At 40.8% G+C, this 26769-nt stretch overlaps 1 protein-coding gene across 8 annotated transcripts in view; it reads left to right on the top strand.

Annotated features, from left to right (window-relative positions):
- Positions 1 to 2142: 2142 nt before the first annotated feature.
- LOC126082359 (zinc finger protein 782-like) overlaps positions 2143 to 26769 on the top strand; it is a 33985-nt gene continuing 9358 nt past the window's right edge. Inside the window, exons 1-5 of one of the 8 annotated variants that reach the window (XM_049894882.1) lie at positions 2143 to 2263; positions 3718 to 3852; positions 4275 to 4331; positions 14838 to 14964; positions 16581 to 16676. In XM_049894882.1, the coding sequence (XP_049750839.1) occupies positions 4317 to 4331; positions 14838 to 14964; positions 16581 to 16676 (238 nt within the window). In that variant the 5' untranslated portion in view covers positions 2143 to 2263; positions 3718 to 3852; positions 4275 to 4316. Of the gene's footprint in view, positions 3853 to 4274; positions 4494 to 11344; positions 14150 to 14749; positions 14965 to 16580; positions 16677 to 26769 lie in introns of those variants that run through there. The other 7 variants (XM_049894879.1, XM_049894881.1, XM_049894883.1 and 4 more) reach the window with 7 other exon arrangements.

Below are 26769 nucleotides of genomic sequence, written 5' to 3'. Positions count from 1 at the left end.
TTTTCGCTGACCCTCTAGCTTACAAAGCATGAGGTCCTCCTCCAGGAACTGGTCCCTCTTGATAACATGTCCAAAGTGCGTGAGATGAAGTCTCATTAGCCTCACTTCCAAGGAGCATTCGGTTGTACTTCTTTCAAGACAGACTTGGTTCTTCTGGTAGTCCATGGTATATTCAATATTCTTCATCAACACCATAATTCAATATTTAAAATAATTATATAATAAACAAAGTCTATCTTGGACACTGCAATTCAACATACGTTAAAAAAAAAAAAAACCAGCATGACACATCATTCGTATTATGCATACTTTGCTTATACTGTGCTATTTTTGGAACATTTTTGCTGAACTCAAATGCATCTCGATATATTAAGATCAAGAAATATTTTTCACCTTTGAAGTGAATAATTATATGTGAACTCACATTTAATTCATTACATCTTTTCAGATTGTCTTAACAGATTACTGGCAGCTTTTGTGCCAGTATTTGCACTTCAAAAAATCTAACCTGATAATATTTATAGAATTTTTCTAAAATTTTAACTTTACTTCATTTGGTTAATGAAAAATACAAGCATTTGCTTTTTCAAGACACAGTCAAGCAAAGCCATTCCTGCCAACAAACACATTCCACATCTTGGAGATGTGAATGCTGAGAGGGAACTGTGGTGGCCAGATATGTACACCAGTGTGTGGCCAGCAGCTTCTTAGGAATCTGGTTGCAGCATCTGGACTAAGGTTTCAGTGACCACTCTTCTGATTAATGGATGGTGACAGACAGTTGGGTTCTTGGTGGCAGAAACAGCAGTGGCTACTTGACCTCAAGATTAAGTTATGGTATGGTTTGTTTCCTTGAACCTAGTAGTACTAACGCCAGACTTTTATACTGACAAATTTTTCAATAATTTTATAATCACCCATCTGGCTTCATTAAGACTCTTTTTGCTCAAAATACATTGAACACTGTTTGTTTCTTTCACTGAGCACTAACTGAAGCAGTACTACCTCCCAGAATGGGTTACAGGCAACATACTCTTAATGCCAGCAATTTAGAATTGTTCATCTGCCTTGTTTGTTTGTTTTTGTTTCTTTTTGTGTGTGTGGTAAATATATAAGAAACATAACATTTGTCATTTCAACATTCTTCACATGTACAATTCAATGTCTCCCCACACCAACTCTGATCATAAACTCCATGTTGTTTTTAGGTGACATTGAGTTGATTCAGCCTCATAGCGACTCCACGTACAACAGAACGAAACGTTAATTTTACCTCTTTCGTGTTGTTGTGCCAGAATTCAGAATGGTGTCTATGACGCAACAGGTTTTCATGAATGAATGTATTTACTGACCACTTTCTCTGCATTCGAGTTCTATAGGTAAAAGTGTACAATGATGATTAATTTAATATAGCTTCGCGAGCATTTCTGAGCTTATTGTTGGTATCTGGATAAAGAATGGCAAAGAATTATATTGAAAAATATAGCCAAACGTGTCATTATGTATATGGAAGTCCAAGATAATGTAAAAATTTGTCAAAACACTAAGAGAATTCAGCAAAAAACAATGTTAATCTGTAAACCCTAATAGCTTTCCTCTACACTTCTACAATTGGGAGCTCCGGGTCAAGCCCTTTTATATTCACCAGGCTAGGACTTGGGGCGCCAGAAGGCTCAAGGGTCGTGTGGCTCCTGTGGCTGTAAAGGGACAGAGTGGTGGTTCCAGGTTGAACAATTATAAAATATAAGCTACCGTCCTAAATATTTCAGTTGTCATGCCTTGAAAAATCAGTTAATTTCCCTACATAATTCTAATTTTTTCACACTTAGCAAATGTAAAGGTAAATTTGCTTAATATTTCTAATATGAAATCTATATTCGGGTTTCCCTGATTATCTCTAATTATCTAATGAATAAATGTGATTACAACCGTGTGAGGTCGAGGACCATGCCTTGCATTTGGTGGTAGCGTTCAAGTTTAACCCACAGAGAAAACCTTGACAGGAGGGGCCTTTAAGAACCTCATTCTCCAACGTTATGAAAATACCGAAACGCCACAACAGTCACTTCTAAGAGAGAACGTGAAGGTTTATGGGAAATGCAGTCTTGCTTGTTCTAACTCACCGCGCAGCACGCTGGGAACGGAATTCTGGGCTCCTTCTGAGCATGTGGAGCCGTAGCCCTGCTTCCTCAGTCCGGACTCAGTTCTTTTTTTTCTCCGCGCTCATCCGTGTCTACTCTGAAGTACAGGATTCGCACTTGTCGTGAGAGCGCATGGGGACCCGCCGGGAGGGGGAACTGGGTCCAGGAAGGGGGAGCGGAGAGCCGCTGGGACCCCCGCACAGCCCCTCGCCCTTGCGCAGCCGGTGGCGGGGGAGGGCCCCCCCGACCCGGCCAGCTCCCGGGGCGCAGGTCGGGGGAGTGCTGGTCAGTGCTCGGGGCGGCCGCGCTTGCGGGGACTTGTGCCCGGCCCAGCCTTAGCCCCGACGGTGGAAAAGCCCTTGGCGAGGCGGGAGGAGAATGTGGGTTTATAACTTTGGCGATGAACTTGTCATAAAGCGCGGGCGGTGTTTCTGCGGTGAAAGCTTGAAAGACCCGGGTAGATTCCTGGTCAGACGCCTGTAACCAAGGGCAATAAATGACCTGGCTACTCATTTGAAAATTAGAATATTAATAACGATTGCTTCGTGGCGTTGTTTTGAAAGTTCGGCAAGTCATTAACCGTAAAACATTTAGAGAATTGCAGGATACTAAGCCCTAAGTAAGTGACGAATGCTGTTATATTTAGAAGGCACTTTTTAAAGTTTTCGTTGGGTGACTCATGTAAACCTCACAACCACTCTCGGAGGTCGGTTTTAACATACGCATTAGAAAAACAAACACAGAGGGTCAAATTGGTGGAGTTGCACTCTCTTGTCACAAGCTAGTGGTGAGAAAGCTCGGATTCAATAGCCAGTGTGCGTCACTCCCAGTCTCAAGCTGTTTCTAATGTCACACCTGCTGACAGCCAGCATTGCTGCCTTCCCAGCACTTAAGACTGACCTGGCTTCACATCCCCAGTGATATAATTGGAAACAAATGTACATGGAATCCTACCATGTGGCAATTGGATTCTGGGATTTCTAGTGTCTCTTCGGGTCCCTTGGTTCAGACTGAAGGTCCTGGGCCCTCCTGAGCTGACAGGCGGTCTTTTAAGTCTGATGTTGCAGTGAATCCCAAGAGTCAGGTTTTTGGCCCTAAAATGAATTTGTTTCCCAGGTGCCAGATCCCCTGGAACAGAGCAGCCCTTGTAAAGCAGGAGGCCTCTGGGTACAGGAATCTCACCTGGAAAGAATGCCCCTCTGACCTTTACCTTATCTCCAGAGGTTCAGAGCAAGAGGCAGAAGAGCCAAGAAAGGAGCAGGTCCTAGATTCCCTGACCAGAAGCAGTTCTTGATCTCCCTGCCCAGAATGAGCCAGACTTGGTGATGTCGCCACCACAGACTGTGTGGCAGTGGAGGATTTGGGCCAGCTTTGAGATGAATGAGGTGAGCTGGATGGCCCAGGAGCAGGCTACCCAGGAAAAGCTGCTTCCTTCGAGAGCTTTGCAGGGCCAGGTCTGGGGATGAGGCTCCTAAAGGACTCCCAGTCCCTTCATTTTCACTCTGTAAATTCTGTGCTGTGCTCACATGTGTTCATCAACACGTGTGACCCCAGTGATGTTATCCTGACCTCACAGATCCCCGAATGATGGTTCATGAAGGGTTCCAAGGTCATCTACTTCTGACTCATTTAAAAGCTTTAAAGAAATGGGACCTGAGAGTGTCAGTGAATTGTCCACGGCCACCTAGTCTGTGACAGCCAGGAGTCACAGGTCAGTAACCAAAAGCCCCTGATCAAAGAATTTTAAATTCTTTGTAACACAAGCAGTGTTACCAGGAACATAGTTAAATGTTGCAGCCTGAGTATTTTTCTGCTATATTACTTGTAATGGAAGAATGTCTTATTCTTTGTTTTCCTTAATTTTATTACTCCTCTTGTTTTCCTTTTAATTGATTTTAAGAATCAAAGTATTGCTAAACAATAGAAAAAAGTTTATATTTAACTAACGAAAAGATGCATGTTCAAGTCTACATGATCACTTCAGAGTCTCACGCGGACAGGTGTTGCTGTCTGTACCTGGTCCTTTTCAAGGGCTAAACAGCCATATCCCCACAGGGAGGCTGCTCCCCAGATGGGGTGCCGAGATTTTGAGAGGTGAATCTAGTGACCCTAGTCATCTTTCTGTCTCCACAGCTGGATGTTCAGTTTTCTACACTCACCCAAGAGCCACAGAAAATGAGCACCTCTCAGGTGAGCTCTTTATTCACTCCCCACTTCGCAGCGTGATGGATTTGTGAGGCTTGTAAAGGTCCATGCATTGAATAGAGAAGGAGAAACAGAAATAGACGAAGTTGATCTGGAGGGAAGATACACGGTTTCCCCATTAACTCTAAAGTTTACTCTCTGCTTTTGGTAGGTAACCTTTGTCAGGGTAAGTAACTTTCTTCCAGTTACCAGTTGGCTTAGATTTCAGTTTAGTCATGGATGTGTACTGAGTTAGAGTGAATACGTCTTCAGTATTTATTGGAAAAACAATAAAGCTTATTTTCTTTAATCTTTAAAAATTGTGAATAGCTTAATGGTTTTCTTATGTTTATTTAATCTTGAATTCCTGTAAAGACCCTACGGGGTAACAAGTGTGGTAGATTACTTTTTTTTAATTGTGATAAATGTATTTATATAATAAAACATGTCATTTTAACATTTTTGATGTGTACAGTTCAGTGACATGAATTACATTCGTCATGTTGTACAACCATCACCACTCTCCGTTTCCAGATTTTTCTTTCACCCTTAGCAGAAGCTCAGTGCCTCCTAAGCAATGAGTCCCCCTTTTCCCATCTCTTCCATTAGTAAACACTAGTAAATTTTGTTCTCTATACATTTGCCTGTTCTAGATATTTCATATAAGTGAAATCATACAGTGTTTGTCCTTTTGTGATTGACTTATTTCACTCAACATTATGTTTTCAAGGTCCATCCATATTATAGCATTTATCAGAACTTCATTTCTCTTTTTGGCTGCGGAATCTTCCATTGTGTACATAAAAAAAACCCCAAACCCAGTGCCATCAAGTCGACTCCAACTCATAGTGACCCTATAGGACAGAGCAGAACTGCCCCATAGAGTTTCCAAGGAGCACCTGGCGGATTCAAATTGCCAACCCTTTGGTTAGCAGCCATAACCCTTAACCACTACGCCACCAGGGTGTCCATTATGTATATATGCTACATTTAATTTATCCATTCATCTGTTGATAAATTTAGGTTGTTTCCACTTTTTGACTATTGTGAATAGGACTGTAATGATCACTGGTATGCAAGTATACCATGGGAGAAAGATGTGGCAGCCTGCTTCCGTAAAGATTTACAGCCTTGGAAACCCTATAGGGCAGTTCTACTCTGTTCTGTAGGGTCACTGTGGTTTTGATTTGTGTTTCCCTAATGATATTGAGAATCTTTTCATGTGCCTGTTGGCCATTTGTATATCTTCTTTGCTGAAATGTCTATTCAAGTCGTTTGCCTATGTTTTGATTGGGTTGTCTTTTTTTTTGTTAAGTTGGAGTTTTTTATATATTCTACAAATTAAACCCTTACCTAATATATGGATTCCCAAAATTTCTTACCAATCTGTAGGTTGTCTCTAACTTTCTTGATAAAGTTTCTTGATGAACAAATAGTTTTTTGTTATTCTTGATACATCCAGTTTATCTAATTTGTCTTGTTTTTGCTAATGCTTTTGGTCTCTCATTTAAAAATCCTTATTAAAAACTACATCCTGAAGCATTAGCCCTATGCTTTTTTCAAAGAGTTTTTTAGTTGTATTTCTTATGAGTTAATTTTCATGTATGTCGTGAGGTATGGGTCCAACTTCATTATTTCACATGTAATATCCTGTTGTTCAGCATCATACATTAAAGAGACTATTCTTTCCCCATTGAATGGCTTTCCCATCCTGGTTAAAAATCAGTAGAGTAGATTTATGGGTTTATTTCTAGAATCTCAATTCTATTCCATTGGTCTATATGTCTATCATTATTGCAGTACCAGACTATTGTTTTTGTTTTTGTTTTTTTTATTTTTATTGTGCTTTAAGTGAAAGTTTACAAATCAAGTCGGTCTCTCACACAAAAACTTATATACACCTTGCTACATACTCCCAGTTGCACTCCTCCTAATGAGACAGCCCGCTCCCTCCACACTCTCATTTTGTGTCCATTTTGCCAGCTTCTACCCCCTCTACCCTCTCATCTCCCCTCCAGGCAGGAGATGCCAACATAGCCTCAAGTGTCCATCTGATCCAAGAAGCTCACTCCTCACCAGCATCCCTCTCCATCCGGTTGTCCAGTCCAATCCCTGTCTGAAGAGTTGGCTTTGGGAATGGTTCCTGTCCTGGGCCAACAGAAGGTCTGGGGCCATGACCACCAGGGTCCTTCTAGTCTCAGTCAGACCATTAAGTCTGGTCTTTTTACTAGAATTTGGGGTCTGCATCCCACTGTTTTCCTGCTCCCTCAGGGGTTCTCTGTTGTGTTCCCTGTCAGGGCAGTTATTGGTTGTGGCTTGGCACCATCTAGTTCTTCTGGTCTCAGGCTGATGTAGCCTCTGGTTCATGTGGCCCTTTCTGTCTCTTGGGCTTATAAACGCCTTGTGTCCTTGGTGTTCTTCGTTCTCCTTTAGTCCAGGTGGGCTGAGGCCAAAAACAATCACGTCTTAGATGGCCACTTGCTAGTGTTTAAGACCCCAGACGCCACTCTCCAAACTGGGATGCAGAGTGTTTTCTTAACAGATTTTATTATCCCAATTGACTTAGATGTCCCCTGAAAGTGTGGTCCCTAAACCCCGCCCCTGCTACACTAGCCTTCGAAGCATTTAGTTTATTCAGGAAACTTCTTTGCTTTTGGTTTAGTCCAGTTGTGCTGACCTCACCAGTATTGTGTTCTCTTTCCCTTCACCTTAAGTAGTTCTTATCTACTATCTAATTAATGAATACGCTTCTCCCATCTTCCTCCCTCCCCCCTCTCGTAACCATCAAATAATATTTTCTTCTCTGTTTAAACTATTTCTCGAGTTTTTATAATAGTGGTCTTATACAAGATTTGTCCTTTTGCAACTGACTAATTTCACTTAGCATAATGCCTTCCAGATTCCTCCATGTCATGAAATGTTTCACAGATTCATCACTGTTCTTTATCGATGTGTAGTATTCCATTGTGTGAATATACCATAATTTATTTATCCATTCATCTGTTGATGGGCGCCTTGGTTGCTTCGATCTTTTTGCTGTTGTAAACAGTGCTGCAGTGAACATGGGTGTGCATGTATCTGTTCGTGTAAAGGCTCTTATTTCTCTAGGATATATTCCAAGGAGTGGGATTGCTAGATCTCTATTTCTGCCTTTTAAAAAAAAAAAAATTTTTTTTTTTTTAAGGAAGTGCCAAATCAATTTCCAAAGTGGTTGTACCATTTTACATTCCCACCAGCCATGTATAAGTGTTCCAGTCTCTCCACAACCTGTCCAACGTTTATTATTTTGTGTTTTTTGGATTAATGCCAGCCTCGTTGGAGTGTGATGGAATCTCATTGTAGTTTTGATCTGCATTTCTCTAATGGCTAATGATCATGAGCATTTCCTCATCTCTCTGTTACCTACCTGAATGTCTTCTTTAGTGAAATGTCTGTTCATATCTTTTGCCCATTTTTTAATTGCTTTATTTGTCTTTTTGTAGTTGAGTATTTGCAGAATCATGTAGATTTTAGAGATCAGCTGCTGATAGGAAATGTCATAGCTAAAAACTTTTTCCTAGTCTGTAGGTAGTCTTTTTACTCTTTTGGTGAAGCCTTTGGATGAGCATAGGTGTTTGATATTTAGGAGCTCCCAGTTATCTAGTTTTTCTTCTACATTCTTTGCAATGTTTTGTATTCTGTTTATGCAATGTATTAGGGCTCCTAACGTTGTCCCTATTTTTTCTTCCATGATTTTTATCATTTAAGATTTTATATTTAGGTCTTTGATCCATTTTGAGCTTATTTTTGTGCATGGTGTGAGGTATGGGTTTTGTTTCAATTTTTTACAAATGGATATCCAGTTATGCCAGCACCATTTGTTAAAAAGACCGTTTTTTCCCCATTTAACTGCTTTGGGGCCTTTGTCAAATATCAACTGCTCATATGTGGATGGATTTATGTCTGGATTCTCAATTCTGTCCCATCGGTCTATGTATCTGTTGTTGTACCAGTACCAGGCTGTTTTGACTGTGGTGGCAGTGTAATAGGTTCTAAAATCAGGTGGAGTGAGTCCTCTCATTTTGTCCTTCTTTTTCAGTAATGCTTTACTTATCCAGGGCCTCTTTCTGATTTTTTTCTCCATTTCATTAAAAAATGTCATTGGAATTTGGATTGGAATTGCATTAAATCTATAGATTGCTTTTGGTAGAATAGGCATTTTTATAATGTAAGTCTTCCTATCCATGAGCAAGGTATGTTTTTCCACTTATGTAGGTCTCTCTTAGTTTCTTGCAGAAGTGTTTTGTAGGTTTCTTTGTATGAGTCTTTTACATCTCTGGTAAGATTTATTCCTAAGTATTTTATCTTCTTGGGGGCTACTGTAAATGTGGTGGTTTCCTCTTTGATGTTCTTTTTGTTAGTGTAGAGGAATACAACTGATTTTTGTATGTTTATCTTGTATCCTGATACTCTGCTGAACTCTTCTATTACTTTCAGTAGTTTTCTGGAGGATTCCTTAGGGTTTTCTGTGTATAAGGTCATGTCATCTGCAAATAGAGATACTTTTACTTCTTCCTTGCCAGTCTGGAAGCCCTTTATTTCTGTATCTAGCCTAACTGCTCTGGCTAGGACCTCCAGCACAATGTTGAATAAGGGTGGTAAAAAAGGGCACCCTTGTTTGATTCCGGATCTCAAGGGGAATGCCTTGAGAGCACTTTTCTTTCTTTTGTGCACTTTTCTCAGTGCTGATAGTTTGTTTTAAGTATCTTGCAGCCCTGTCATTGGGTGCATTAATATTTAATATGGTTAAATGGCTCTTAATGTCTCTTAATATGGCTCTCTCCATTTAGGCCGATGTTGGCTATCGACTTTGTATAAATGCCCTTTATTATGTTGAGAAATTTTCCTTCTATTCCTACTTTGCTGAGAGGTTTTATTTTGAATGGGTGTTGAACTTGGTCAAATGGCTCTCCTGCAGCAATTGATAAAATCATGTGATTCTTGTGTTTTGTTTTATTTATCTGATGGATTATATTAATTGTTTTTCTAATGTTGAACCATCCCTGGATACCTTGTATGAATCCCACTTGGTCATGGTGAATTATTTTTTTAATATGTTGTTGAATTCTATTGGTTAGAATTTTGTTGAGGATTTTTGCATCTAAGTTCATGCAAACCTGGTTTTGGTATCGTGGATATGCTGGCTTCATAGAATGAGTTTGAGAGTATTCCGTCCTTTTCTATGCTCTGAAATACCTTTAGCAGTAGTAGTGTTAACTCTTCTCTGAAAGTTTGTCAGAACTCTGCACTGAAGCCATTTGGGCCAGGGTTTTTTTTTGTTGGGAGTTTTTTTTATTACCTTTTCAATCTCTTATTTGTTACGGGTCTGTGTAATTGTTCTACCTCTGTGTTAGTTTAGGTAGGTAGTATGTTTCTAGGAATTCATCCATTTCTTCTAGGTTTTCAAATTTGTTAGAGTACAATTTTTCATGGTAATCTGATATGATTCTTTTAATTTCAGTTGGGTCTGTTGTAATATCGCCCATCTCATTTCTTATTCGGTTTATTTGCTTCCTCTCCCATTTTCCTTTTGTCAGTCTGGCCAATGGTTTATCAATTTTGTTGATTGTTTCAGAGAACCAGGTTTTGGTCTTGTTAATTCTTTCAATTGTTTTTCTGTTTTCTATTTCATTTAATTCTGCTCTAATTTTTATTATTTGTTTTCTTCTGGTGTCTGAAGGTTTCTTTTGTTGCTCTCTTTCTATTGTTCAAGTTGTAGGGATAATTCATTGATTTTGGCCCTTTCTTCTTTTTGTATGTGTGCATTTATTGATAGAAATTGACCTCTGAGCGCTGCTTTCGCTGTCCCAAAGGTTCTGATAGGAAGTGTTTTCGTTCTCATTGGATTCAATGAATTTCTTTATTCCATCCTTAATGTCTTCTATAACCCAGTCTTTTTCAGCATGGTATTGTGTAGTTTTCAAGTGTTTGATTTCTTTTCTCTGCTTTTTCTCTTATTGATTTCCGCTTTTATGGCCTTATGGTCAGAGAAGATGTTTTGTAATATTTCAGTGTTTTGGATTCTGCTAAGGCTTGCTTTATGACCTAATATGTGGTCTATTCTAGAGAATGTTCCATGTGCATTGGAAAAGAAAGTATACTTGGCTGCTGTTGAGTGGAGTGTTCTGTACATGTCTCTGAGGTCAAGTTGGTTTATTGTGGCATTTAGATCTTCCGTGTCTTTATTGAGCTTCTTTCTGGATGTCCTGTCCTTCACTGAAAGTGGTGTTTTGATGTCTCCTACAATTATTGTGGAGCTGTCTATCTCACTTTTCAATGCTGATAGAGTTTGTTTTATGTATCTTGCAGCCCTGTCATTGGGTGCTTGAATATTTAATATGGTTATATCCTCTGGGTATATTGTCCCTTTAATCATTGTATAGTGTCCTCCCTTTTCCTTTATGATGGATTTAACTTTAAAGTCTATTTTGTCAGAAATTAATATTGCCACTCCTGCTCTTTTTTGATTATTGTTTGCTTGATGTATTTTTTCCCCATCTTTTCAGTTCTAGTTTTTTTTTTTTGAGTCTCTAAGTCTAAGGTGTGCCTGTTGTATGCAGCATATATACGGATCCTGTTTTTTAATCCATTCTGCCACTCTCTGCCTCTTTATTTGTGCATTTATTCCATTTACGTTCTGCATAGTTATGGATAAGTATGACTTTAGTGCTATTATTTTGATGTCATTTTTGTGTGTTGTTGACAGTTTCTTCTTCCCATGTAATTTTATGTGCTGAGTAGATTATTTTCATATATTGTCCTTTCCTCATATTCGTTGTTGTTGATTTTGTTTCTGCTGAGTCTCTATTTTTTTCTTGTATTTTATTTTGATGTGTAGCATAGTTTGTCTCCTTTGTGCTTACATTATTATTTACCCCTACTTTTCTAAAGTTTAACCTAACTTTTATTTCTTTGTATCGCCTTTTCTTCCTCTCCATATGGAAGATCTATGACTACATTTCTTAGTCTGTCTTTATTGTTTTAATGTTGTCTTCTTTTACATAATAATATCTCTGTTTCTCTGTTTTGAGAGTTTTTTATCTTGATTTATTTTTGTGTTTTCTCTGTCTGGATTGACTTCTGATTGCTCTGCCCAGTGTTCTAGTCTTGGGTTGATACTTGACATTATTGATTTTCTAACCAAATAACTCCCTTTAGTATTTCCTATAGTTTTGGTTTGGTTTTTACGAATTCCCTAAAATTCAGTTTATCTGGAAATGTCCTAATTTCGCCTTAATATCTGAGAGACAGTTTTGCTGGGTATATGATTCTTGGCTGGCAGTTTTTTTTCTTCAATTTTTTTATGTAAGTCATCCCATTGCCTTCTTACCTGCATGGTTTCTTCCGAGTAGTCCGAGCTTATTCTTATTGACCCTCCTTTGTAGGTGACTTTTCATTTATCCCTAGCTGCTCTTAAAATTCTCTCTTTATCTTTGGTTTTGGCAAGTTTGATTATAATATGTCTTGGTGACTTTCTTTTAAAATCTACCTTATGTGGAGTTCGATGAGCATCTTGGATAGATATCTTCTACGATATCAGGGACGTTTTCTGCCAAGAAATCTTTAACAATTCTCTCTGTATTTTCTTTTATCTCTCCCTGTTCTGGTACTCCAAACACTCATAGATTATTTCTCTTGATAGAGTCCCACATGATTCTTAAGGTTTCTTCATTTTTTTAAATTCTTTTATCTGATTTTTCTTCAAATATGTTAGTTCCAAGTGCTTTATCATCAAGTTCAGAAATTCTGCCTTCCACTTGCTCAAGTCTGCTCTCAGACTTTCTATTGAGATGTCTACTTCTGTAATTTTATTGTTAATCTTCTGAATTTCTGATTACTGTCTGTGTATGGATTTTTCCATTTTATTAAATTATTCATTACGTTCCTGAAAAATCTTTTTAATTTCTTTATCTTTTAAATTTCTAAGCTTTTAATTGCTTTATCTGTGTGTTCCTTGGCTTGTTCTGCGTATTGCCTCATTTCCTTCCTGATGTCTTGAAGGGTTCTGTATATTAATCTTTAGTACTCTGCCTCTGTAATTCCATTAAGGCACTTTCATCTAGAAGATCCCTTGATTCTTTGTTTTGAGAGCATGTTGAGGCGACCATGGTCTGTTTCTTTATGTGACTTGATATTGACTGTTGTCTCTGAGCCATCTGTAAGTTATTATATTAGTTTATTTTATGTTTGCTTACTGTGTCATAGCTTCTTGCTTTGTTTTGTTTTGATATGTCCAGATGGGTTGCTTGAGTGAGCTAGCTTGATTATTTTTGCCTTTAGAGCTCTGACATCCTGTCTCCGGATGGCTAGATCTTTTATCAGGTGTCAGCCTAGGAGTCCATTCACTTTTCTTGTATGAATTCAGCTCAAGTGTCCAGGTAGCTGGTCATCCAGTGTGTGGTATAGGCTCTGTCCTACAGTCTTAGTGGGTCAGGGGTGATTGGTGTAGGTACTGGTATCTGGTTGCATCAGGGGGTCACACTCCGAACAAGGCAGGGGCCTGAGAATCATCCCCCACATGTCTCTGAGGAAAGCATGTCACTGTTCCCTGGAGCGTAGAGGTGGGTGGGTTCTGTGGATGGACCATGGGCACCCAGTGTTTTTGGTTGTAAGGACTGGGAGGTACCAGTTATCCTTGGACCCCTGTCATGGGTGGCTGGGTGACCTGAGTGGAGCCACCACTGCTTAGGCCCGTGATGTGGGTAGGTGAGGACTCTGTTTAATAGGCAAAGCAATGCCAAACATCAAATACCCACCTTTCCACCACACAGCTGAAACAGTTGTAGTCTGCCAGCAAGGGCCTATTCTTCTGAAATAGGCCCACACAGGTCCGTGCAGAGGAGAAATGTACTCAAAGTCCACAGACCATTTATGCCTGGTCAGGAGCCGCTTCTGTTCTGAGCTCTCCCCCAGTTGCAAATTTTTTCCTTCTCCAAGGCCGGGAGGATGGGTCTAGGCACTCAGCAGGGCCTGTCTCACACCCAGGGAAATCAGCTGCTGAAGCTGGCTTGGGGGTGGGGGAGGGCATAGCAAAATATAGGCACATACTTAGCTTTTGCCAAGAGCACCATTCTTCTCTGGTTCCAGAGGTGCGAGTAGGCTTTGTGGCTGGCTGCTTCTCCCTGAGGATACTGTAGCCAAATGCTCGTACCAGTCTGCTGCTGCAGCTCCTGGGAATGGTGCCTGAGGGCTCCCCGTGATTCAGATCTGGTAACTCCTCTCCGTTTCTGAACCGTCTCTTCCTCCCCCTGCCCCTCAGTTCATTTTCTGAGCTTGCCTTTGATGTTCAGGGCTCCTAGCTTGTCATTGTTTCACTTGTTTTTTTCAGGTGTTTGTTGTAAGAGGGCTTGCTGGAAGCGTCTGTCTCTTCCGCCATCTTGGCTCCGCCTCCTACTCTTTCTCTAAAACACAAGACTGGTCAGTCCTGTGTCATACCTCCAGGGCATACGTGTATCTTCATTGGTCACCTTGACAGAGTGATTTGTACACCTTAGAGAGTGCCCAGGACAGTCCATTGGCATATTGGAAAATATTAGAAGAAACCTATTTATTATAAGTTTAACAAAAAAAGACAGGAGATTAAGCTTTATCATTAGTTGTAAGGACATAAATATCAAAACAAATCTAAATCTCCACTTGTTGCTACAAACTGTCAGGATTAATCAGATCAATTGATTATCAATTCTGTTCCACTTCTGTTCTTCAGCGCTTGTTCCTCTGACTCTAAGCACCAGGAGCTAGGTCAGAGCTCACAAGTTAAAGGACACAGTCCTCCAGACTGCCAGGTAGGCCCAAGACTTCAGGCTTTCACCGTCTCTCAGGTTCAGTAATTTGCTGGAACAAATCACAGTACTTATGGAAAGCACTGTGCCTATGATTACAGTTTTGTTACCACGTGCATCAGTGTCTTCAGCGACCAGGAAGCCCGTGAAGCTTCCATGTCCAGACCCTTTATTGGGGGTTTCATTATGTAATGGAAATTCCAGCCCCTCTCCCCCGAGGTTGACTGATATCAGGAGGTGATCCTGAGGTATCATGCAGTAGATCTTTCTGGCCTGCCAGCCCCATCCCAGAGTCACCTTATCACCCCACTGACATAACCTGTTAAGTTAGATGTGGTCCAGAGTCCTTATACATGACACTTAAACTCCAAGTGTTTTTAGAGATAGTCTCTCAGATATTGGGGTCAAAGACTAGATTCTTTGGGTAAGGTTAAATTCTAAACCCCACAGTAGGGTATTCACTGATAATATATGTAAATATTTTATGATATAAATACAAAGAATTAGGGCATGAGAGTAATATTTCTGCTAATTGCATGAGTACCCCTAAAATATTAGGGTTATAATAGTCATCCTTTATATTTTGTTTTTAACTCTCAACAGTGAACGTAACAGCGATTAGTTTCCAAAATTATTTTCAGTGTCACCTGTGTCTGAACTCTTCAGATTGATCACAGATGTGCTGTTACAGGCATCAGTGTCATTCAGGGACGTGGCTGTGGAGCTGACCCAGGAGGAGTGGCAGCACATGGGCCCCGCTCAGAGGACCCTGTACAGAGACGTGATGCTGGAGAACTACAGCCACCTCGTCTCAGTGGGTGAGCAGACCTTACCATTTAACTCTGTACAGAATGCAATTTTCTTTGCTCTTTTGTTCTCTGCTGCTACTTTTATGTGTCCTTTCCTGCCCTCTTAAAGTTTGTGTTAGTTTCTTAGGGGTGCGGTACAATTACCACATACTAGGTGGCTTAAGGAAACCCTGGTGGTATAGTGGTTAAGTGCTATGGCTGCTAACCAAGAGGTTGGCAGTTCGAATCTGCCAGGCGCTCCTTGGAAACTCTATGGGGCAGTTCTACTCTGTCATATAGGGTCGCTATGAGTTGGAATCGACTCCATGGCAGTGGGTTTGGGTTTTTTTTAGGTTGCTTAAAATAACAAATACATTCTTACTGTTCTGGGAGCTAGGAATCTGTACTGAAGATCTTGGCAGGACCATGCTCCCTCTGAAGGCTCTATGGAAGAATCCATCCTTGCCTCTTCCTAAACTCTGCTGCTTGCCAGCAGTCGTTGGTGTTCCTGGGTTTTGTAGGTACATCACTCCAGTTTCTGCCTCTCTTCACATGGCCTTCTTTCCTGTGTGTTTGTCTGTTTCTCTGCAAACCTACCTCTACTTAAATAGATAACCTCAACTGGATTTAGAGCCCATTCTAACTCATTAGTGTCACTTCTTGATTACATCTGCAAGACCCTATTTCCTAATGAGGTCACATTCATAGCTTTTGAGGACTTGAACATGTCTTTTTGGGGAACACAATTCAACCCACTACACTACATTTTTGGGAGATAGAATTCTTTTAAATATTTTTGGGCTTTTTTGGAGTACAGTTAGGTTACTTGGAATTAGCTTGATCATTTTAAGGTCTGCTTTTTAAAAAGCTTTTGTTACATTGGATTCAAAAAAGTTTCTTTTAGTCTAGGACTAATTTAGCCCCTATCCTAACGCAGTGCCACCAGGTTATTTACTGCATCTTCAGTGTATTAAGGGATCTTTCACCTCTAGCTGATGGGATCACAACATCCTGCCTCTGTATGCTTTGGTGATTTATCAGCTTACTCCTTTCCAGTGGTTTTTCTGCCAACCTTGGGTAGTTTCCTTATATGGTTGAAGAAGTCAGTACTCAGTGGAAGATTCAGAGATCTTTCTGCAGGTGTCCATGACTCTCTCTTTGTACAGCTCTTTTCTCTCCAGTTTTGCCCCTCAAAATTTAGTTGCGTTGGCTCTCTTCTGGTTTCCCCCTTCTCTGCTGTGGCCTGGAAACTTCTGACTGTAAGCTGTGGCAGTCACAGGACTCGCCTACTATTTTTCCTTTCTTAGGAATTCCTGTCCTGCTGTTGTTTAATTTTGTTTGGTTTCCTAGTTTGACATGTAAAGATAAATTGGTCCCTGATACTCTCACGATCATGGCCAGAAGTGGAAGTCCCATATAATCCCTTTTGTAAAACCCAGTACACCTGAACCATGATTAGAATTTGATGTCATTTAGGCTTGAGATTCAGGGATTTAAGGAGATTTATTCCTTTTGTCACCTCCCCGCCAAATGGGTCAAATTAACACATTTACTGAGCAGCATCTGATGTTTTACCTTCCGCCGCATTCAGAATCATTGAAGGTACATGTGACTGATTCACATCCTAAATTATTTCCTACCTGCAGGGTATTGCTTTACAAAACCAGAAGTGATTTTCAAGCTGGAACAAGGAAGAGATCCTTGCTTATCAGATGAAGAATTTTTAAACAGGAGCTATGCAGGTAAGTTATTGAAAGCTAACAGAAGGTATCAAGGAGAAATTGAAACCAAAGTGATCAGTTAATGGTAGGTTCTTTTAGCACCCTTTCTCTTTGGAAATTTAAAAAGAACAGATCCAATACAGTGTGCAAAGTGAAGGCACAACATAGCCAATACAATGTAAGCCTGTTTATTTTCTGATCTTTAAAAGCTGAGTTTCCAAAAATATAAATTGCAATTGGTAAATCAAGTTACAGAATTATATTTAATAGTAACAAGCTAAAACTATGACTATGAAAGCAGCTCAAATAGGTGGCTAAAAGATAGCAAGAGAGAGAAAAAATTATTTAATCATTGGTTATGTAATGGAATTACTCAATGTTGTAAAAATGAATAGACAAATAATGAAATATATATTTATAATTATAAAAGTAATTAAAGCAAAAATACAACCTTCTTAATTATTAGAAGACAAATTTTCTGAGCAGAGCAGTGAAAACACTACTGTTACAAAGCTCAGCAAATCTCAGAGTAAAGTAAGATATAACAACTAGTGACAATGGGTTGAAATTGCTCCTGGTGGCACAGTGGTTAAAGCTGCTAGCCAAAAGGTCAGTAGCCCACCAGCTGCTCAGTGGGAAAAAGATGTGGCAGTCTGCTTCCATAAAGATTTACAGCCTTGGAAACCCTGTGGGACAGTTCTGCCCTATCCTGTAGGGTTGCTATGAGTTGGAATCGACTTGATGGCAATGAGGTTTTTTTTTTCCAATTAGGAGAAAATACGGTCATATTATGCTGAAGAGATACCTAAAAAATAATACGCAAAGTTTAAGATATATAATAGTAAGACAGTTTGCATGCAAATAATTCATGGTTTATCTATTAAATAAGAATGAATTCAGGCCAAAAATAATTAAATCATATGGAAGTTATTTGAATAGCATTAAAAAATATCATGTAAAACGGACAAAATTAAAGTTTTGAATATCTTTGCACCAAAGAAGTTATCGTCAAGATTCCTAAGTGAAAAATTGTAAAAGCTATAAGGAGAAAAAGAAGCATGTTAAAGTATCCTACCTTAATATATCTTTCTGATTTTCTACCAAATATAATGGATGAAGGAGACCTGGTGGTGCAGTCATTAAAGTGCTTGACTGCTAACCGAAAGGTTGGCAGTTCAAACCCACCAGTCACTCTGCAGGAGAAATATCTGACAGTCTGGTTCCATAAAGATTTACAGCCTTTCTTATTGGGACTAGGCAACGTTTGAACTGGTTCTTGAATTAATAGTAGCATTCATATACATGGACGATTGCAGTGTTGGTAGAGTTTAGGGAAGTATTCAGCAAAAGCATTGACAAGTATTTTGCAACCAGATATTGGAAGGTCTTTAAATTCATCAGCCAAAACACTCAATAATTTATGTAAATTAACTATTAATATTGAGAAGGTATTGATTTATAACATTAAAATCTATAAATAAAATCATGTTTTATTCTTCCTTCCAAAAAAAAAAAGATTTACAGCCTTGGAAACCCTATGGGGCAGTTCTCTTCTGTCCTATAGGGTTGCTATAAGTTGGAATCGACTTGATGGTGTGAGTTTTGATCGTGGATGACACTCTAGAACAAGAGTTGGCAAACTGTATCGCTTAGACCATAATCAACCTGCTACCTTTTTTTTTTTTCCCATCCTCTTTTATTTATTTTGAAAAATACACACTAAAATATTTGCCAGCACGACTTCTGCATTTACAACTTAATGACACTGATTACATTTTTTCCATGTTGTTCCACCATTATCACTATCCTATTTTTTTTTTATTCCAAAACATTCCACCACAATTCAATGTCCCCCTGTCTTAGGCTGGATTCTCTAGAGAAGCAAAATTAGTGAAGCATATAAATATCTATATAGAGAGATTTATGTCAAGGAAATGGCTCATGCAGTTGTAGAGGCTGGAATGTCCCAAGTCCATGGGTCAGGCTGGAGGCTTCTCCTGATTCGTGTAGCCACAGGGGCTGGCAAACCCAAGATCAGCAGATCAGACAGCAAGGCTCTTGGCTCGCAGGCAGCGAAGACTGATGAATCCCAAGATCAGCAGGCAAGACGGCAGGTAAGCTGCTATCTCAAGTCCCAAGAACTGGAGATCAGTTGAACAGGAGCCAGCTGTAGATTCCAGAGTGAGCAAAAGCCTTCAAGCCTTACCAGAGTGTCCACCTTCATTCTTGAAGGCTCTGGGGATAAGTAGCCATGTCGGAATTGGGTTGCTGCAGTTTTCCATTGACTTTCATCACAGGGCATGGTAGTACTAAGAGATGCCCTAAGGGATATCCTGTATTCCAGACATATTCTTCTTTACCTCCATTATGTAACATCAGTCTGATTTCCCCTTGGTAGTCAGGGTCAGTCACACCAGCCAATATGGTAATTCCCTTCTTTGCCTGATGATCCAGAAGCATGAAGAGCCCATAGGGGTCAGTGGCATTCTTTACTTCCAGTTCAATGGAATCTGTTTTGTCTCCAGTTGGGAGCATTCCTTCCTTTGGAACTATGACCTCTAGATCCACAGAACGTAGGGATGCTGCGAAAGAAATCAAAAATGTTGTGAGTGGGTTACTAGGGGTAATAGTGAGTGGTGCCACTCCCATCTCTACCCTTTGATTCCTGGAACCATGAATTCTGACTATGGGAAAAACTGCACCATATATTGGATGCTGGTTTAGAGCATACACAGCCTCCTGGAGAACGTTGCCCCAACCCTGCAAAGTGTTGCCACCTAGCTGACACCATAGTTGTGTCTTTAGACAGTCATTTCATCATTCTATCAAGCCAGCCCTGGTGGTGTAGTGGTTAAGTGCTACAGCTGTTAACCAAGAGGTTGGCAGTTTGAATCCACCAGGCACTTCTTGGAAACTCTACCAGGCAGCTCTACCGTGTCCTATAGGGTCACTATGAGTCAGAATTGACTTGACGGCAGTGGGTTTGGTTTGATTGGGTATCAAGCCAGCTGCTTCAGGATGATGGGGAACATGGTAAGATCAGTGAATTCCATGAGCATGGACCCATTGCTGTAATTCATATGCTGTGAAGTGAGTCCCTTGATCTGAGACAATGCTGTGTGGGATACCGTGACCGTGGATAAGGCATTCTGTAAGTCCACAGTTGATAGTTTTGGCAGAAGCATTGTGTGCAGGAAAGGCAAATCCATATCCAGAGTAAGTGTCTGTTCTAGTAAGGACAAAATGCTGCCCTTCCATGATGGCAGTGGTCCAGTGTAATCAACCTGCCACCAGGTTGCTGGCTGATTACCTCCAGGGATGGTGCTGTATCAGGGACTTAAATTTGGTCTCCACTGCCGGCAGATTGGGCACACAGCAGTCACTGTAGCCAAGTCATCCTTGGTGAGTGGAAGTCCATGTTGCTGAGACATGCATAACCTCCATCCCTGCCACCCTGGCCACTTTGTTCATTGACCCATTGGGCAGTGATGGGAGTGGCTAGGGAGAGAGAATGACTGGTTTCCACAGAACGCATCATCCTATCCACTTGATTGTTAAAATCCTCCTCTGCCAAGGTCACCCTTTGGTGAGCATTCACAGGAGATACAAATATCTTCACTTCTTTGGCCCATTCAGAGATGTCTATCCACATATCTCTTCCCCTTATCTCCCTTGTCTCCAGTTTTCCAATCACATTCCTTCCAACTCCCTGATCATCCAGCCAAACCATTGGCCACAGCCCATTTCCTAGCATTGCAGGAAAGGCAAATCCATATCCAGAGTGTCTTTTCTAGTAAGAACAAAATGCTGCCCTTCCATGATGGAAGTGGTCCAATGTAATCAACCTGCCACCAGGTTGCTGGCTGATTACCTCGAGGGATAGTGCTGGGTCAGGGACTTAAAATCGCACATCTGGCCATTTTCCTTCCAAGCAAAGTGAATAACCAGGTGCACTGCTCAAAGTTCTGCCCATTGGGAGGATTTTCCTTCATCACTGTGCTTCAAGGAGGTCCCAGAAAGGGGCTGTAGTGCTGCCTCTGCCCACTTTCAAGTAGTGCCTGTGTATTGCACAGAACCATCTGTAAACCAGGCATGAGTTTTCTCTTCCTCAGTCAGCTGGTCATAAGGAACTTCCCATGAGGCCGTAGGTGCAGACTGGGAGATGGAAGGTAGTGTGACAGAAGTGGAGACCATAGACCTTTGGACCACTTCCTTATGCGACTTATTTGTGCCTTCAGGTCCTGCCCAGGCCTGATCTCATATATACCACTTCCATTTAGTGATGGTGTGCTGCTGTGCATGTCCAGTTTTATGGCTCTGTGGGTCTGACAATGCCTGGTTCGTGATGGGCAGCTCAGGCTGTGTGGTGACTTGGTGGCCCGTGATTAACCATTGTCTCTATTCAGGCCCGGTAACAAGCCAAAAGCTGTTTCTCAAATGGAGAGTAGTTATCTGCAGAGGATAGCAGGGCTTTGCCCAAAAATCCTAAGGGTCTGCACTGTGATTCACCAACAGGGGCCTGCCAAAGACTCCAAACATCTCTATCTGCCACTGACACTTAAGGCACTATTGGATCAGCCAGATCGTTTGGCCCAGGTGACAGAGCGGCTTGCACAGCAACCTGAACCTGTTGGGCCCCACTCAAAACTGGCAGTTTTTCAAGTCAGTTGATAAATAGGCCAGAGTAGCACAACCCAAATGAGGGATATGTTGCCTCCAAATCCAAAGAGGCACACTAGGTGTGCCTCCTTTTTAGTTATGGGAGGAGCCAGATGCAATACCTTATCTTTCACTTTAGAAGGAATATCTCGACATGCCCTACACCATTGAACCCCTAGAAATTTCACTGAGGTAGAAGATGCCTGAATTTTTGTGGGATTTATTTCCCACCCTATAGTACACAAATGTTTTACCAATAAGTCCAGAGTCATTGACACTTCTTTCTTACTAGGTCCAGTCAGCATAATGTCATCAGTGTAATGGACCAGTGTGACATCTAGTGGAAGGGAAAGGTGATTAAGGTCCCTGTGGACTAAATTATGCCATAGGCCTGAAAAGTTAATATATCCCTGAGCTAGGACACTGAGGGTATATTGTTGGCCTTGCCAACTGAAAGCAAACTGCTGCTGGTGATCTTTCGAAACAGATGTGGACAAAAAGGCATTAGCCAGACCAACAGCTACATACTAAGTACTAGGATATATATTAATTTACTCAAGCTATGAAATTACATCTGGAACAGCAGCTGTAGTTGGAGTTAACACCTGGTTAAGTTTTCAGTAATCCACTGTCATTATCCAAGATTCATCTGGTTTTTGCACAAGCCAGATAGGCGAGTTGAATGGGAATGTGGTAGGAGTCACCACTCCTGCATCCCACAAGTCCTTGGTGGTGGCACTACTCTCTGCAATCCCTTCAAGAATGCAGTATTGCTTTGGGTTTACTATTTTCCTAGGTAGGGGCAGTTCTAATGGCTTCCACTTGGTTTTTCTAACATAATAGCCTTTATTCCATTTGTCAGGGATCCAATGTGGGGGTTCTGCTAGTTGCTGAGTATATCCATTCCAATTATGCATTTCTGAACTGGGGAAATGACTACAGGATGGGCTTGGGGACCTGCTGGACCCACTGTGAGGGGGACGTGAGCTCAGACTCCATTAATAACCTGACCTCTCTATGCTCCCACTCTGACTGGTGGGCCACAGTGACATTTTGAGTCTCCTAGAATTAGTGTCAGTTCAGAGCTAGTATCCAGTAATGCTTAAAAAGTCTGATTATTTCCTTTTCTTTAATGAACAGTCACTCTCATAAAAGGCCACAGATCCCTTTGGGGAAAGGTGGGAGAAAGATGTAAGTTTTTGGCTGTGTAGTAAGGCCATTTCTTCAAGGGGTCCAGCCTCCCCTTCATTCAAGGAGTTATGGGTCTGTAAACTCACTCAGGTCTAGGAACTGACTGAGAGGCTGTGACTTTTCGGATAATTCAAGTTAGACCACTGGTCATTTGACCTAGAATTCTTCCACTTGTACAGATGAAGTAAATATTTAGTAGATTTCCTATCCATTTCACTCCTAGTGACACCATGACTAAGTAGCCAAAACCATAAGTCCATACAAGTCAGAATATTCTGATTACTGCTATCCATTACAATAACCACGCCCAGCTTGTCTTTGTCGATTGAGCGCTGCCACTTGACCCCTGCCACTACAGGATCCAGTCAGCTCCATTGTAGTTAGATGTCTTAATTCAGTTAGGGCAGTTCCCAGTGTCAAATCTGGCTTACACAGAATAGCAATCACACCAGTCTTCAAGGATGCCGGGGCTCCCTTCACAAATTTTTCCTCACTGTTGTCGTAAAAGGTATGTCCTCTTGGCACTCCATGTGTGGATTTGTAGGTCTAACCTGGTAAGTCCACTCAATAGCATACCAATCTTCCTAAGCCTTTGGATATCTTCTTCTATAGTATAACAAGGTAGGTCTGGCACTTCGACTTTTTTAGTGTAAGCCACTGCATAAACCATGCTTCAGCAACCCAACCAAATAAACTGTTAGATCCTTTCTTAACCTCTCCAGTTGAAACATTGAGTGAAGAATCTGTGCTTAGTAGGCCCATATCAATAAACTCAGACTGGTCCATCTTTATGTTCCTCGTACCATTGTCCCACACTCTCAATTGCCATTTCTACACACATTCCCCCAGGCTTTTGTACTTATTGGAAAAGTTAAGCATTCTTTTGGAGTGTAGCGTACCTCCTCCTGGGTCACATTTTGTACTTCACCTTTTAGGGATCACTGGGACTTAAGTCTTGTTGCAGATATAGAAGCCAAAATCTGTGGTGAGGATGTGTTTTGAGAACATTCAGCATTTTCTTGTAAGGCATCTGCCTCAGGCAATAACCCAGGCAATGACTCAGACAAAGGCTTTTTAGATACAGCTGGGTTAATCTCATTACATGGGGGTAGAGGGACTAATGGTTTTACTGGGCAGACAAAGATGGAATAATCTCTTCAGGTAAGAGTAAGAGTGCTGGTTCTGTTGGCAGGAAGGATTCAACAGAATTTGGGGACCATCTCCAGCTTCCGGACTATATGCCCATCCCAAGTTTCAGGATCCCATTGCTTCCCAATCAATGCCCTCACTTTAACTTCAGACACCACTCTAGGTTGGGAATTGAGTTGGTGTTGTAATTCAGCCACTCTTAAGATCAGCCTCTGGGTTTGGTTTTCGGCAGTATCAGCTCTATTGCTAGAAGAAATAAGACTTTCTTTCAAGGCACAAGTGGAAACTTTGAGGTCGTTTATGCAGTGCTTGAGCTTTGACTCTGAAGCCCTGCTCATCTCTCTCTTTCAACAGTTTGTCTAGTGAATGTAGGACCAACCAACCAACTTTCTTATACTTCTCATTATGACAAAATTGTAAAAAGGTGTCAAACATGCAGTCATTCAGCGCCTCGCCTTTCACCAATACCTGATCCATTAGTTGTGAACTTTGCATATTTTTATTGCCACCTCATGCCATGGATTAACAGTGCCCTCTTTACTATTGGAAGCAGAGTCATCAACATCTTTAAGACTAAACCAGACTTGAGAACCAGTTTAGAAGAGCCATCCTTATTATTTTGTTTCTCTAGAACCACTCTTGGTACCAAATGACTTAGGCTGGATTCTGTAAAGAAACAATGAGTAAAGCATATAAATGTCTATACAGAGAAATTTATATCAAGGAAATAGCTCACACTGGTTGTAGAAGCTGGAATGTCCCAAGTCCATGGGTCAGGCTTTTCCTATTCACATAGCCACAGGGGCTGATAAACCCAGGATCAGCAGGTCGGACAGAAAGGGTCTTGCTCACAGGCTGTGAAGACTGGCAAATCGCCAAATCGGCAAGCAAGATGGCAGGTATCTGCTAGCTCAAGTCCCAAGAACCAGAGGTCAGATGAACAGAAGCCAGCTGCAGGATCCAGAGTGAGCAAAAGCCCACAGGCCTTGCCAGAGTGTCCACCTATATTGGATGCAGGCCACACCCTCCAGGAAACTCCCTTTCGACTAATTAGCTACTCACTGCAGATCCCATTAGGGAGGTGATGACATTATATGGAAGTGATCACATCGTCATATGACTGCCAGACTACATCATAACTGCCAAACCACTGAGAATCATGGCCCAGGCAAGTTGACACACAATCTTAATGATCATACCCCCTAAACAAAAACTGCCCCTTTCCTGCCGCACCCCACTTGTATCAACCATCAATAATCTTTGCATTTTATATATTTGCTTATTTCATTAAGTGAGATCATACAGTGTATATCCTTTTGCAACTGACTTCATTCAGCACAACGTTTTCAAGGTTCATCCATGTTATGGCATGCATCAGATCTTCACTTTTCTTTACAGCTGCATAATATTCCATTGAGGGCGTATACCATATTTTGGTTATCCATTCACATGTTGATGGACATTTCAGTTTCCACCTTTTGGCTATTGTGAAAAGTGAACATTGGTGCCTTCTACCTGTTTTTGTAAATAGTGTTATGGAACTCAGTCAGGCCCATTTTTCTTAGTTATCTAGTGCTGCTATAGCGGAAATACCAAAAGTGGGTGGCTTTAACAGACAAATTTATTTTCTCACAGTTTAGAAGGCTATAAGTATGAATTCAGAGTGCTGGCTCTCGGGGAAGGCTTCCTGTCTCTATCAGCTCTGTAGGAAGGTCCTTTTCTCTTAAAGCTTCTGCTCCTGGGCTATCTTCATGTGGCTTGGTGTTTCTCTTTCCCCATCCCTACTTGTTTCTCCCTCCTGAATCAACTTGGTTTGTATCTCTTTTATATTTCAGAAGAGATCGACTCAAGATGCATTGTACATTAATCCTACCTCATTAACATAATGAAGGAAACTCATTGCCAAATGGAATTATAAGCACAGGCAAAGAGGTTAGGATAGACAACACATTGTTAGGGGACGCAATTCAATCCATAACACCATTCTTTTACGTGTTGTCGATTGCTGCCTTCATAATATAGCAGCAGAACTGACTTGTGACAGAGACCATATGGCCAGCCAAATCTATATCTCCATCCGCCCTTTTACAAAAAATGTTTGCCAACCCGTAATCTAGACTGATGGTTTTCACTGCGGGTGATTTTACCCACTGCTTGCTGTCAACTCCAACTCATGGTGGCCCCATATGTGTTAGAGTAGACTGTGCTTCATAGAGTTTTCACTGGCTGATTTTTTGGAAGTAGATCACCACACCTTTCTTCCAAGTTGCCTCTGGATGGACTGGGACTTACAACCTGTTAGTTTACAGCAAAGCACATTGATCGCCTGCACAACCGAAGTATGCTCTAGAGCATAGCCATAACATATTTTAAGTGAATCTAATGTATAGTTAGATATTTATTTCAGACTTTGTACTCTGGAAGGATAGAAACCAATGCTGTTAGAATGTTGAGAAAATATAAAAGTATTTTAGGCCAAAAGAAACATCAGAGTAGAAATACCACAGTCCAATAAACTAGAAATTGCAAACAATGGGAATAAAAGTAAAATCTTGAAATAAACACATATCCTTTAAACAACTGTTTGATCTAAGAGTAAATCAAAGTCAAATTTACATAATATCCATAAAATTGCAAACTTGAACAATGTGTATTACAACCTTTGGGCTACAAGTAAAGCAGTGCTTAGAGGAAAATTTGTAGTCACATTAATTTTTTTTTTTTAATTGTACAAACATGAAGCCAGTTAATTTTTCTCTAGAGAAGCTTTAAAAACTTGTCTGTTAAATTTTTCTTTACTGTCTGTGGACATTTTGGGGAACCCCCATGATTTCTATATTTTGTCACATTCCATCATACCAATTCAGTGCTGTCTGAAACTTCCATCTCATATTCAGTTTATGCTCAAGCCGTTTCCTCCCCCAGCACAGATCAGGATTCAGAGCGGAAGTTGGTGTAAAAGAGGGTGTGATCTGATCTTCTACACATCTTAGTCTTCTGTTATGTCTTTTCTGCTGTTGGCCAGGGAGGAGGTATTTGGGGAATTAGACACTAGTCCTTTTCCTTGTTTTTTTTTTTTTTTTTTGAAAATAAAAATTTGCGCTTTCAAATATTT

The sequence above is a fragment of the Elephas maximus genome, chromosome 9, assembly GCF_024166365.1.
Source record: "Elephas maximus indicus isolate mEleMax1 chromosome 9, mEleMax1 primary haplotype, whole genome shotgun sequence".
NCBI lineage: Eukaryota > Metazoa > Chordata > Mammalia > Proboscidea > Elephantidae > Elephas > Elephas maximus.
This window is presented reverse-complemented; position numbering and strand designations above follow the sequence as displayed.